At 41.3% G+C, this 13,743-nt stretch overlaps 1 protein-coding gene across 1 annotated transcript in view; it reads left to right on the top strand.

Annotated features, from left to right (window-relative positions):
* The first annotated feature begins 1,397 nt into the window (after positions 1 to 1,397).
* The window catches only part of LOC121865415 (mitochondrial basic amino acids transporter-like), a 29,766-nt gene continuing 17,420 nt past the window's right edge, over positions 1,398 to 13,743 (top strand). Inside the window, exon 1 of the mRNA XM_042364798.1 lies at positions 1,398 to 1,691. Within this exon, the coding sequence (XP_042220732.1) occupies positions 1,658 to 1,691 (34 nt within the window). The 5' untranslated portion in view covers positions 1,398 to 1,657. The remainder of the gene's footprint in view (positions 1,692 to 13,743) is intronic.

Genomic DNA, 13,743 nt, shown 5'->3' with positions numbered 1-13,743 from the left:
CCATATCAAGACAGATTAAAGAAACTAAACTTGCATTCCCGAGAAAGACGAAGAGTGCGGGGAGATATGATAGAAGCATTTAAGTGGGTGAAAGGAATCAATAAAGGGGATATAGTTAAAGTTCTTATAATATCCGAGCAGGATAGGACTCGGAGCAACTGATTAAGTTGGACAAGTTTAGGTTTAGGAGGGAGTTAGGAAGGAACTGGTTCACAAATAGGGTGGTGGACGAGTGGAACAAGCTTAGCAACTTTGTAGTAAGTGCTGGAACGCTGGAAAGTTTTAAAAGGAGGCTAGATAGATTCATGGATGATAGAGAGTGGTAGTAACTCTCGACAGGAGCTGCCATGCACAGGCCAACCGGCCTATTGCAGACTCCTTATTTTCTTATGTTCTTACTTCCCTAAACGGCGGCCACATTCAGAACTCGACAGATTAATATCATAAAAATAGACAATCTGTACATCGCAGTATAAATATAATGTCAACGTTACCGGCATAATAACTGACTTCGACAACATATAAGGAAACAACAACAGTATCAAACTAGACACTGCAGGAGAGTTGTTTTGAGGAAGCTGGTGGCGGTTCTGAGGAGATTAGCGCCAGTTCTAGGAAAATTTAGCGCCAGTCTTGGAGAAGTTAGCGAGTTCTCAGAAAGTTATCAGCAGTTTTTAAAAAGGTGTCATAAGAGCAACGAGATAGTGAACCGATAAATAATCAAGAGTTTAAGAACATCCTGACTCTAAACTCAATATAATGGTCTCATGTCCTCCACCTTGTTATGATCACAGTGACTTTCAGGTGTAAGGTTCTCGAGATTCTTGCTAAAGGTTCTGACGAGATGGGTTACAAACCTGATTCTTTTTTTCTTTTTCTTTTCTTTTTTGGCCAAGGACGAGGAGATAAAGAGGAGGAGAAAGAAACTCTGAGACCTGAAAAAACTGGGGAGAGTAGGTGTGTGCGTGTGTGCGTGTTAATGTACAGGTATCGTACTGGACTAGAGTAGGTTAATGGTAATATTCGGTTTTTTTTTAGTTTCTTGTAGACTAGCTTGTCCATTTTCCGTGTCAATAATGTGTGGTTCGTTTGATTGTCCAGGGTGGCTGCCCTTGCTGGCGACTCAACCTTCACTGTACTGTAGGTTCCTGTTTTTTTTTTCTCTCTTTTTCTTTTTTATGGGGAGGGGGGATAGGACAATGTGGCCGATATGAGGGTGGAGGAGGTGGGAGTCAGTAGGGTGTGGAGGGAGTCAGTGAGGTGTGGGGGAGGAGTGGAGGGTGTTGAGGGTGTGCGGGGGAGTGGAGGGTGTTGGGGGTCTGGGGTGGGTGGGTGGATGAGGGCACGGCGGGATAGGGGGCGGGGCTGCTCCATGAGGAGGCAAGGGGCAAGGTGTAGACTGTGTAGTCAGTGTTCGCGAGGTGGTGAGAGCGAGTAGGCAAAGGTAGCAGTTCTCCTCTCCCGGACCCGTTGGAGATTAATTGACAACTTCCGCGACAAGTTCATGGAGACATATTGCGGAAACGTGATCTAAAGGATAAATGAATCCGGAGACAACTTTTATCACCGAGTCACAACATCCTCAACCTCTCGCAGGAGTTATTCATCACAACAAGCAAGACCTGTAAACATCACTTTGTAACTCCGAACACTCACCATGGCTTTGGACTTCTTCGCAGGATGTCTTGGAGGTAAGTGTGAAAACTAGTTGTTGTACGAAAGTGTTGTAATTACTTTGTCCTTAGAATTAGGTTTCAAATGGCACAGTATCAACATCAGGAATAAGACCAGAACTGCAACTCTCACAAAAACTGTATTCTCTGTGGTTTGAATATAAAGAACTTGTTTATTTTAATTTCCTTGACGAGTGTTTTCGAAAATTTTCACCCATAATGTGGAAAAACACCCATTTAGTGGTGAGGTTCTTCCCGCTGTTCATAGCTATGATTGTCTGTCAGTAGAACTGGTGTCTGAATGAAGATTTTGAACGGTTATCATGCTATATAAAATACATGACAACATAGCGTAATTGTAATGGGTAATGCGAGCTGTCGTTCAGATTACGACTTGCAGCTTAAAGGGATAAGAACATAAGAATGGAGGAAACTGCAGTTGGCCTATTGGCCCATACTGGGCAGTCCCATTTACACCCAACCCCCATTGTTCATATATCCATCCAAATCTATGTTTGAAGCTATCCAACGTATTCGAGTTAATGATGATATTTGGTAACTTGTTCCACTCGTCCACTACTCTATTTCCAAACCAATGTTTACCCATTTCGCGCCTAAATCTAAATTTGTCTAATTTAAAATCATTGTTACGAGTTCGCTCCTGGTTAGATAGTTTGAGTACCTTTGTAATGTCCCCTTTATTCAGCCCTGACTTCCATTTATACACCTCTATCATATCGCCCCTCACTCTACGACTCTCAAGGGAGTGCAAATTAAGATGCTTTAACCTGTCCCTGTACTCAAGGTTCCTAATGCCCGGGATTAGCCTTGTCATTCTCCTCTGAATTCTTTCTAAGGATTCTATATCCATTCTGTAATACGGATATTGAGCCACCGGCCAGCTGTTGACTTGAGTGCAGGAGGTTTTACAGTTGCAATTCTGACCATGACACAGTGCTGACGATGGACAGGAATCAATGAATCCAGGTAAAAAAGTCACAGAAAAAAAGTCACAGGGAAAAAAGAAAAGTTAACTATCGAATTCTCACATTTTTAAGGTTAATATGTCAATCAGTTTCAGTAAAGGAATATGCAGAACTGATGGTAACCTAACCTTTATTACCGGCCACCATAAATTAATTGTGACTTTTTTTCCTAGCCAAAATTGTGACTTTATTACCGCCCACCGAATCAATATAGCAGAGGGTGCAGATATATAAGCTAGTGGTTTTATTTGAGATTTTGTCCACTCTGAACTTTCACACCGCCTGGTCGACCTAAAGTGGCCATCAACACAATAAAACGGCATCAAATGCCTTTATAATATGGGCGGTTTCTATTTACAAAAGTATCATTCCTCGTAATAATATTTTGGTTCGCAGAGGATCAGCTTGGTGCACACAAACAAAGCATACGGGACTCAGGGGCCAGGGTCCACGTGTCATCAAGGTGGTGTGAAAGTGGGTGTTCTTCCCTTGCAAAACACTAACACACACTTTGTACATCCAGTTATTCTTTTCTCACTTTGTTCAGCTTACTGTTGTCGTTGTGGTCAAGTCGGACGTTTTTAATATGAGAATCTACGCATGGATGTTATGATCAGTTTAATTATAATACGTGCGGTTAACACTGAGGCAAGTTTCCGGTGGCCATGTGCTCGATGATGGTGAGCCAAGTTCTTGCACTGCGCGTGCGTAACACAAATTATTCTCATTTTCACACTGCGCATTTAGGTTAGGTTAATACCGATGAAAATTAATTTTAGTTTGTATTTTAATTATATAATGTTTCCTATATGCAGACCAGTCACGCACACGCTTGTTTGTTACCCCCTTGATTGTGACAGAGTCAGGTCTCGGAACTATGAAGCAACTATTTTTATTTTTCGACACTGAAAATGTCTGTCCACAGCGCAGCCATGGCTGATTGTAGAAAAGTCTACAGCAGCTCCTGGGCTAATACAAAGGTCGGACTATTAGCCCCCTGCAGCGGGTGCAGAGGGAGACAGTCTCAGCTCTGCATCCCCCACCTTGTTCAGCCCTCCCTCCTCTCCAACTCCCGAGATCTTAAAAGGCGATCTCGACCTTTTTTCCTCCTCTACGTGCAGCAACCTAAGCGTTCCCTAAACCCGGATGGCAAATGAAAATCCGGTCTACCTAGCCCCAACCTCTAATCGCTACAGGCTGGCATTTCCTTATGCAGTACCTCCGAACATGGGGGCAGCGAGGCTCCTCCTCCTACTGCGCCACACAATAAACCTGATCTCTCGTCCCGCAGCCACCGTTGAAGTTACATTTGATGACAAAGGACGGAGTTGTGGCTCCAGACGGCACTAAAGTTCGATTGACTCATATCCTTTGGAACATTCCACTGGGGAACGTAATGCATTTCTTACCGGATTTCCTTAATGTTTCTACCGTCATCGCCCCACTTCAAGGCAGTCTTACAAATAAATCCTCAGCTGGTGGCTTGGTTCTATACCAGACATGATCAACTTAGCAGGTGTCAATCCTGGGCATGCACGCAGCTACTGCGATGTAGTTTTTGTACGAGCCCCTGCGATACTCTATAACAAAGAGCCGGTGACTTCTCACTGTATCAACTGCCACGGAGAGTAACCAACCTTCGATGCTTGACCCCATGAAGCCACCGAAACCATTTCGGGATCAATTACTTCCCCCTGTAATGGTCTACCCACTGATTAACATTTCTATTCCTACACTCCCTCCGCCAGTCCTTTCTAAACCATGGAATCAAGTGGTCAGTCAAGAGTCTATCCTTCCAGGCTCTCAACCCACCTCCGCCCTCAGTTTCTTTCTCCCTAGTCGAGGTTCCACAGCTGATAACATCATCGACACACCCGACGCCTACGGCTCCAACTTCAACCACGTCTCCAACAACAGATCCACCTCAAGTTGCTTCTCATGTCTCAGACCCTCCCTCTCCCTCACTACCTGCCCCACCCCCTGGTCCCCCTCTGCCCCACATCCCCCACTGCCTGGAGAAACAGTAGATAACTGATCAGGTTTTTGTCTATCCTCCAGCCTCTTATGCACCTCCTGACTCCCCATCCATATGCAGCCATCCTCCACAGCTTCACCTCCCGTCTCCCACACCACTTGCAAACCTACCGTCTTACACGCCGTTTCCTGTAACACTGGATTGGGATACTCATCTTGAGCTATTGAGAGAATATTTTTTTTAATTAATTGAAATAATGTGGCTTCCGCCATGAAGACTACCTGCAACTATGCTACCACCTCCACGTGTTATAACAATCGATCAATGAACTGACATACAATCATACATACATCATTCCCTGGTTCTTGGAGGAAACCATTAACAGGGTCCAAAATGTATATTCAACAAGATTCACCCTAAATCCCTAATTAGGAGATAATAAGTAACTTTTCTTCTATGATATATATATATATATATATATATATATATATATATATATATATATATATATATATATATATATATATATATATATATATCTTGATAAAATCACACGGGAAAATGGAAACAACGGAGTACCTTAGCTTTCGTCTTTATTCAAGACATCTTCAGAGGCAACTGAATTACATGGACAGAGAGAGGCTTAAATATACAGGGTGACCTAAAAACATGAGGTCAGGTCATAATGATGACATCCACTAATCCCCACACCAACACAACCGTAGAGGAGCTTAAGAGAAGGGTGGTGACGTGACTAGACAGGTCAGGTCAGAAAAAAGGGACCCACAAAATAACTGTCATACATCAAGATCAAAGGTTTTCAAAGCATTTTTAACCTTGGGCCACTGACAAATAAATTTATGTAACATATTATCAGTTTTGAACTGACCATCACTAAGGTTTATTGATTTTAATTCCTTAATCAAACTAGCTTCAACCAGAAGTCTTTCTGTGACACAAGATGATTTGAATACTTCTAAGCTTTTTTCACAAGCAATGGGGTGATTATTATTCCTAACATGAACGAACAAGGCACTGCTTTCAGATGCAGTTCTGATATTATACTTATGTTGTTTGATTCTGAGCTGCAGTGTTTTCCTGTCTGACCTACATAATTTATTACATTTGCTACATTTGCTACATGGAATACAATAAACACTTCCATTTACATTCAAACTTGGGCTATTCCTTATTAACATATTGGTAATGGTTGAGTCATACTTGAAAACAACATTAATATTTAGAAGCTTGAGGGACCGAACTAACGGGACAAATTCATCACGATAGGGCAGAGTCAAAATATTCTTAATTGTGATTTTATCAAGATTTATCTTATCCACGTTTTCATTGTGGATTTACATGAAATATATATATATATATATATATATATATATATATATATATATATATATATATATATATATATATATATATATATATATATATATATATATATATATATATATGTGTGTGTGGTAAAGGTGTCTTCTAGAATTGAACTCATTATATTTCGGAGGGGAGGATTTCATTACAAAAATTACTTTTGACACATTTAATGCCGAATTCGCTCATTGAACAACAAAAAACCGACCAGCTTTGTGGACCCGTGGACGTTTTCAAAATAACCAGAAAGTTAAATTTTACGTCGTGGATTTTTGACAAGAGCCACATTATGGTTTGGACGGTCTCGAAATTCCTCTAACCAAACCTAACACAATCAAACCAGACATAATCTAACAAAGCATAACTGAACCTAACCTAATCAGGTGTGGTGATCGTAGGACATGCAGTATGGGCCAATAGGCTCGCTGCAGTTTCCTCCATTCTTATAAGAACATAAGAAAATAAGGAGTCTGCAATAGGCCGGTTGGCCTGTGCATGGCAGCTCCTGTCGAGAGTTACTACCACTCTCTATCATCCATGAATCTATCTAGCCTGCTTTTAAAACTCTCCGGTGTTCCAGCACTCACTACAAAGTTGCTAAGCGCACATATACACAATTCACCAGACTGTTATAACCAAACATGGGAGTGGTATTGATAAGGAGACAAATCTAGAGTATTTGTATGTTTATACGCATTATATGTAGTTCCCTCCCATTTTCATTAGGTGGATCAAGGAGTTAAGTTAGGCTAGGTTGTACACTCTCCACCAAAGTCTTTACCGCTGTGTATCTTCTTCCTCTCCATCCATTCATTTTTCCTTCTTTAACTGAACTAAACCAAACCTAAATTCCTGTATACAAACACATAAACAACACATTATATATCTTGCACCAATGGAGGTGACATTCTGCTGAGTCACTAATGCACTCAACCTTCAAGAAATTACAGTATATTATTCATTGATTAAGTCAAGGGCAGGCCTCCGAAAATTATAGGCTAAGGCGCAGGGGTTGAAAGATTGATGAACTCTGTTTTGTTTTTGGTTTTGTTTTTTACGGGAATTAGCCCACCCAGGCACAGGTCACTGACTCACATCAGGGCCTGGGGGGGGGGGGCGAAATAATAATAATAATGATAATAATAATAAAGAACCACAAAGAAATACAAAATGAAAAAAAAATAAAAAGTGAGGAACAATATATGAATGTTGTGTTGTCAATAGTAAGAGAAACAATTGAGACCCTGCAATCGTGTGTAAATGAGGCAGAAAGTCAGATCAGCAACCTGGGATTTGGTCACAATTTTCGTGATGCCATGTGGCAGCAAGATCTACCATAGACAACACATTATGCTTCCAATATCTTCCCAGGCGGTAGTACCTCCCTGTTTGGTAGCTGCCGAATACCTACTACCTGTAAGGGGGTTATGAGGGGGGAAGGGGTACCAACTTCCTATGGAACTTTTTAATTCAATCATAAATGGTGTATATTGATGATGATAATGTATAGACATGGAAGAATACAGAGATAATGAAGACAAGAGTTCACCGGTTCAATGAAAAATGGCAAATGAAATTCAACACCAGCAAGTGCAGCGTACTTAATATTGGAAGAACAAATACTGTCAATGTATACAGCCTTAACAACATCAACCTAGAGAAGTCGACTTGTGAAAGAGACCTAGGGGTACTTGTAAGCCCGGACCTACGGCCTAGAAAACAGTGCGTTAATGTTCGAAATAAGGCAAACAGAGTATTGGGTTTTATATCTAGAAGTGTAAGTAACAAGAGTGCAGAGGTCTTATTGCACCTATATCTTGCGCTAGTCAGGCCGCACCTCGATTATGCGGTTCAGTTGTGGTGCCCTTATTATAGAATGGATATCAATTCACTAGAGTCGGTGCAGCGAAGAATGACGAAAATGATTCCGGGACTTAGAAACCTTCCATATCAGGATATGTTAAAGAAACTAAACTTGCATTCCCTAGAAAGACGAAGAGTGCGGGGAGATATGATAGAAGTATTCAAGTGGGTGAAAGGAATCAACAAAGGTGATATAGATAAAGTTCTTATAATATCCGAGCAGGATAGGACTCGGAACAACGGGTTCAAGTTGGATAAGTTAGGTTTAGGAGGGAGATAGGAAGAAACTGGTTCACAAATAGGGTGGTGGACGAGTGGAACAAGCTTAGCATCTTTGTAGTAAGTGCTGGAACGCTGGAAAGTTTCAAAGGGAGGCTGGATAGATTCATGGATGATAGAGAGTGGTAGTAACTCTCGACAGGAGCTGCCATGCACAGGCCAACCGGCCTATTGCAGACTCCTTATTTTCTTATGTTCTTATATCGCGTCAATAGGCGTTGTCTTGAGTAAAGTGTGTCACGCTATCAAGCTTCGTCGGATTCGACATCAGTTATCATCAGTCAAGTTGCCAGTTATAATTTCAAGTGAGTCGGAACGTAAAGTCTCCATTGTCTGGTTGCGTGACAAATAATCCACCTAACCTTACTTAATGGAACCTCGTCTAAAAAGCAATTTAGGTATTTGAATGTGCTTGAGTTGGCGGGAATATTGAGAACTGCTGCAACATTTTGGTCGTGGGATTGTATCTAGTGGGGATTTATTTTCTGGGATTTTGTCCTGTGGGAAATAATATTTGGGTGTTTCGTCGGACCTAACCTAACCTATTCCCCGGATGACCGAAACTAAAATAATACCATTTCATCCAACGGATATTAATATATTGGTATTATGTCCAATGGGGAATTACTGTAAATTGAGGCATTTTATCCAGCGGGGAATTATTTACGTATTTTCTCTAAGTCTGGGTATATCAGTCACACGGTAAAAAGATAGTTATAAACACAGGTACTTACACTTGCTATCGAGGCAGAAATTTCAAAAGGTTCATTAGTTAAATTTCCCCACTGCAATGATATGAGAACGCATCTACCAGTCTCTGTTACGATACAAACATAGATACTGGAAAGTGTGTGTGTGTGTCAGGAACTCGGTCTTAAAGCTATACGTACATCATCACTTCCGAATAAGAAAACAGGAATAAAACCGAGAGAGAGAGAGAGTTAAGGATACACCGGGATAAAGCTTTAGGAGGGCCCTGACCATATTGTGGAACTGTGTTACCCTCAAGGACTGCTGATAAAACGTAAGAATAAGGCAGTAAGCATAGTAAGGAGGAAAGGGGAGAATAGTGTAAATATCATTGATAAAAGTGAGAACCACCAATCCTGAGCAAATACTTGCAAAGGACCGGGCTGGAAGATATATACGAGTATACAGTAGATAAGACTTGGCGGGGCTCGATGAAAAGATTGTCGGAACACAAAACAGATGTACGTTGACATAACACCTTAAATTCTCTAGTTATGAATTTGAAACAATGTCAATACTTGCCGAAGTGGCAGGATGGAACGATTATACACATATATTTGTAGGACTGAAGCAACAAACCATTGAGAAAGTTTAGTGCAGGTCAAAGAAATGCCCCGGATCTATCATTGACGTCACGCAGTAAGGTAGTCAGGTCAGGTAAATGACAGCCAATCAGACTCCGACACGACAAGGCGTCCAGAGAGGATCACTCTGCACACACACCTCTCAGTCACGTGGACGTCAGGTCAAACAGTGAACGAGTAACTGAAGCCTAGATTTATTTTCAATTTAACGTTATGTCTCTTCCCAACGGAGTCAATCGATGGCGTAAACCAAGTGGTCCTCACGCCACTATTGAAAATTATTGTCAACAAAAGATTTAGGGTGACTGGAGACATAACTAATAACTAAGATTCTAGCATTTTGCCTGGCCCCGAATACGGCCAAGTAGCCACCACACCCAGACTTCTACGATGTTTAACTACAGCACTTGTATTGCTTATATTAAGTATTTCAACAGACTATACATCCCAGTTCTGGTGCATCACGGTTGGGTGGTTCTCAACAATTCAGTACCCAGTCGTATTTGACAACCAGACCCGGAGATACTGTTTCTTAAGGCGATGCCCACAGGTAATGATGAAGGTTTAAAACATGTATATCACTGGATTTTAAGATTTGTTTATGGTAATTTTCATTTCTGTAAGGATTTATCATCGTAACGTATACTCGCGACGATCATTATATTCTAGGAAACATATAAAGGTAATAGACGATCAATTAACCTTCAAATACCTGAGATTTCACCTCGCGCTGCCCACAATAAAAAAAATAACAGGTAACATTCCCAATGAAGTTGGCACCATTTAGATTTTGTGATGAATACAGTAATCATTTTGAAAAGAATTTTGCCAGAAATTTTGTATTCCTTTAATTAGTGAGTCTAGAGAGAATAAATCTGTTAGTGAAGTCAAACATCACTGCGCGTAAATAGAAAATTTTATAGGTATTTGGCAACTATTCCGTCAGCTGTGAGTTACATTTCTTCCATTGGTTGGTTGATTGGGGATCGTCTCCTATTGGCTGGTGTGGTGGGAGTAGCTTGGCTTCTGAAGCAAAAAAAGCAAGTCAATTTGTCTTAATTTTAAGTAGTAAAATACCGACTAGTTTTTATTGCGGAGAGAAAATGGTCTATTGCGCACTGTTCTATCTGTATTTTCAACAAAAAGTAAAACCATCTTGGTACATATATAAGACAAGGATATGGTCTCCCCCTCCCCCGACTGTTTTTAGAATTAATTTGCTTTTTACTGCAGCATTTTAGTAGACTACATCATTACTGGCCCCAGCCAAGGAATTTACAAGTGTAGATAATCTTAAGAGATACTATGTAAAAACTAGTCATTTTAGTAGAAGCACAATAGGAAGCAGCTCTCGAGAGAAGCACCAATTGTACTGTATATCCAGGAGCTAAATCTGATTAAACTATATGTAATAACAAGGCAGACTCACCAACCAAACCTAGTGTAAGATACTAAACCAATTCATCTTATAATATTTATTAGCTAGGTACTGTAAGGGTACACGGTTATCCCCTATTAATGCACCAGACTCCTTTAATGATGCGTTGATACAGTAGAATATGCAAGAGGTGAGGGTCGTGGTATTAAAGCAAGGAACGTCCTGAAGGGGATAACTTGCTCATTAATTCATTGAAGTCTCCAGCTGTACTACGGTGACTTTCTGTATTTGCTGAACCGCGCACACACACATCCTTTCACCCTTTTGGTGGTAAACTCGCACAACTTTTTAAAACTCATTGGAGTAAAGAGTAACAATCCATCCCCAGTTCTGTCAATAGTTAGGTAACTAGCGAGGTTGGTGTTTTTTGGTCAGTACGTGCTGGGCATCGATAAGTCGGGGAATATTACCAGAACCGGTCTTGCCCATGTCGAGTGTGAAGGGCACGTTTCAGACCTCGAGCCACCTGGGGCTACACACAAGAGTCACGTGATCACCTGTACCCTACAGCGTGCGTTGTAGGGGAGCACAGTGGTTACGCGAGGGGTATTCCCCTGTAGGTGAGAGGCAAGGTGAGGTGCCCATCACTTCGTCTGTACTCTACTTGTTTAACCTCGACGTCTTTATATACCAAGACTTGAGAATGTGGTCCGTTTACGCGGACTCGATGGGAAACAAGCGGCAGTTTGATAGACATCAGGATCACCGGGAAAACAGCTTGGAGACAAAACAGCTGTAGAACGGCATTCACGACAATGATAAATATGTTGTGTTAGTGTGTGTGTTTGCTGCGTAGCAACTGACAGGCCCCACCCCTGTTCTTGTGCAGTCATACCAGGAGGTCGGTTAAAGTTGTGTAACCGGTGTGTTGCTGTTGGCAGAGGAGTGAGCAGCAACCACTCTGGAAATTTCCACAAGGCGCTGGTCACGTGATGCTGAACACTGCTTGTGCTTAGTTACTCGGGCAGGTTTAGAGGCGACTTGGTTACTGACTTACAAACTGAGAACATTTTATTTTCGGTAATACAGCTTACAAAATTCACTTGATGCCCCAGGAAGACGAAACTAAAATAAAATAAAATACAAATTTATGACTAAATTAAGCTGCGCCTCACCTCTATAAGTAACTTTTTCAGACAATCACTAACTGGCGGAGAATTATTAATTTCTAGGCTGGTCAAGTAAGGAGCTTTGCATTACGTCACGCGCACTTCCTTGTGGTTGTTTATCAAGACCAGCTGAGCGCAACAACTTTCAACATTGTGTGTCCTCTTTGTTTTGTATGTCATTCAATCACCGCTTTTCATCAATGTAAAGTCACAATAAGATCATGTACGGTATGGTCGAAATGAACCTTTATATAAATTTCTGTTGTCGCTATATTCGCCTCGGCACCACCCAGACCCAGCACAACCTCTCGGCCCTGACCACAAGCCCATCACGCACTAGAGACGTGCTAACCTACCTTGATATTTCAGAATCTCGAATAATAAGTTATCATTCACAAGTAACTCAACTTTCAGCCATCCTCGTTTTCATCACAACAGTATCCTTTAAACAGATATAGTTTACATGAACTTAAAAGAAAACAAATTTTTCCCTGTATTCGGTCTCACCATTCTTCTCAAATGTTTCCCTTCATACCTTTGGTCGGGGGTAAATCCTAAGTCCTTATCAACCCTCCTGGACAGCCCTCAGTCTAGAGCGGGAGATCATACGCGTGATACAGCTTTCACCCTACATTCCTTCTTATGTTCAAGTAATATTATTCGTTTCTTTATTTTTCTTTTACTTTAAGTCTCTATGTTCCGACAATGTTCACACCATCATCCATGCCTCTGTCAGTCAAAACATTTTGTTTACCTTCTTTATTCCAGAACCACCACACATACCAACAACATGCGCCTCCCTCGTCATTTTCTCCACGCACGTTCCAACAATGGTACTCCTTCCTGCACGCATCTCTCCTCCCAACTCTTTTAGCTATAAGGCATAAACACCTACCATTATCACATTACTAACCCTCACTTCTCCTGTACTTGGGATTCTCTAATCTAAGTGTCGACAGCATCACTGCCTGCGTCATCATGGTCACCTCCCCGTCATAGAAAAAGTCTCTAATTAAGCAAGTTTAGGGACATTTCGTTTTTGTTACATTTGACGTCAGTAACTTATTTATCGTAAACGAACTTTAGTGCAATGCAGCAACTTGTTAGAAAAAATAAATAAAAGCCGGTGGGCTTAAACTGGTGTGGCTGAAGGCCCGCTGAACAAAACCTGCCACGCAGAACCTGCTCTTGTTCGAGGCGCCACCATCGATATTCTCCACTTGTGTGTGTCCTGGACCACCACCCACCCCATCCTTGAATGCGTTTCGCAATATATTATGAAATTGCGAGCGTCATCTTGGAGCCAATCCTTAATTTACAGAGTTTCATAAAATTTCTCAGAAACATCACTCCTCCCCACACATCCCCCAAAAGCTTGGACGATTTTGAAAACTGGCATGAACCACGTAATTGAAAGCGTTCGGAAATAAGTCGCATGTTACATAGTTATTAATGTGGTACAAATATGGAAAACTAATTTTCGCCGAAACTCCAAAAGAACGGACTATAGGATACATGTTCTGCCAATAGATGCAGCCCAGCACAGTGGAAAAATACTTGTTTCAAAGAGCCTGCGATTACACACACACAAATATACATATACATACATGTTCTCCAACAAAATGTAAACCAAGCCATTTGTTATTTAACCAAGATCCATAACGGAAGTTTTCATTAAGGTCAATAATACGTGGGAAGTGCGT

This window comes from Homarus americanus, unplaced genomic scaffold (assembly GCF_018991925.1).
Source record: "Homarus americanus isolate GMGI-L3 unplaced genomic scaffold, GMGI_Hamer_2.0 scaffold25483, whole genome shotgun sequence".
Classification (NCBI taxonomy): domain Eukaryota; kingdom Metazoa; phylum Arthropoda; class Malacostraca; order Decapoda; family Nephropidae; genus Homarus; species Homarus americanus.
This window is presented reverse-complemented; position numbering and strand designations above follow the sequence as displayed.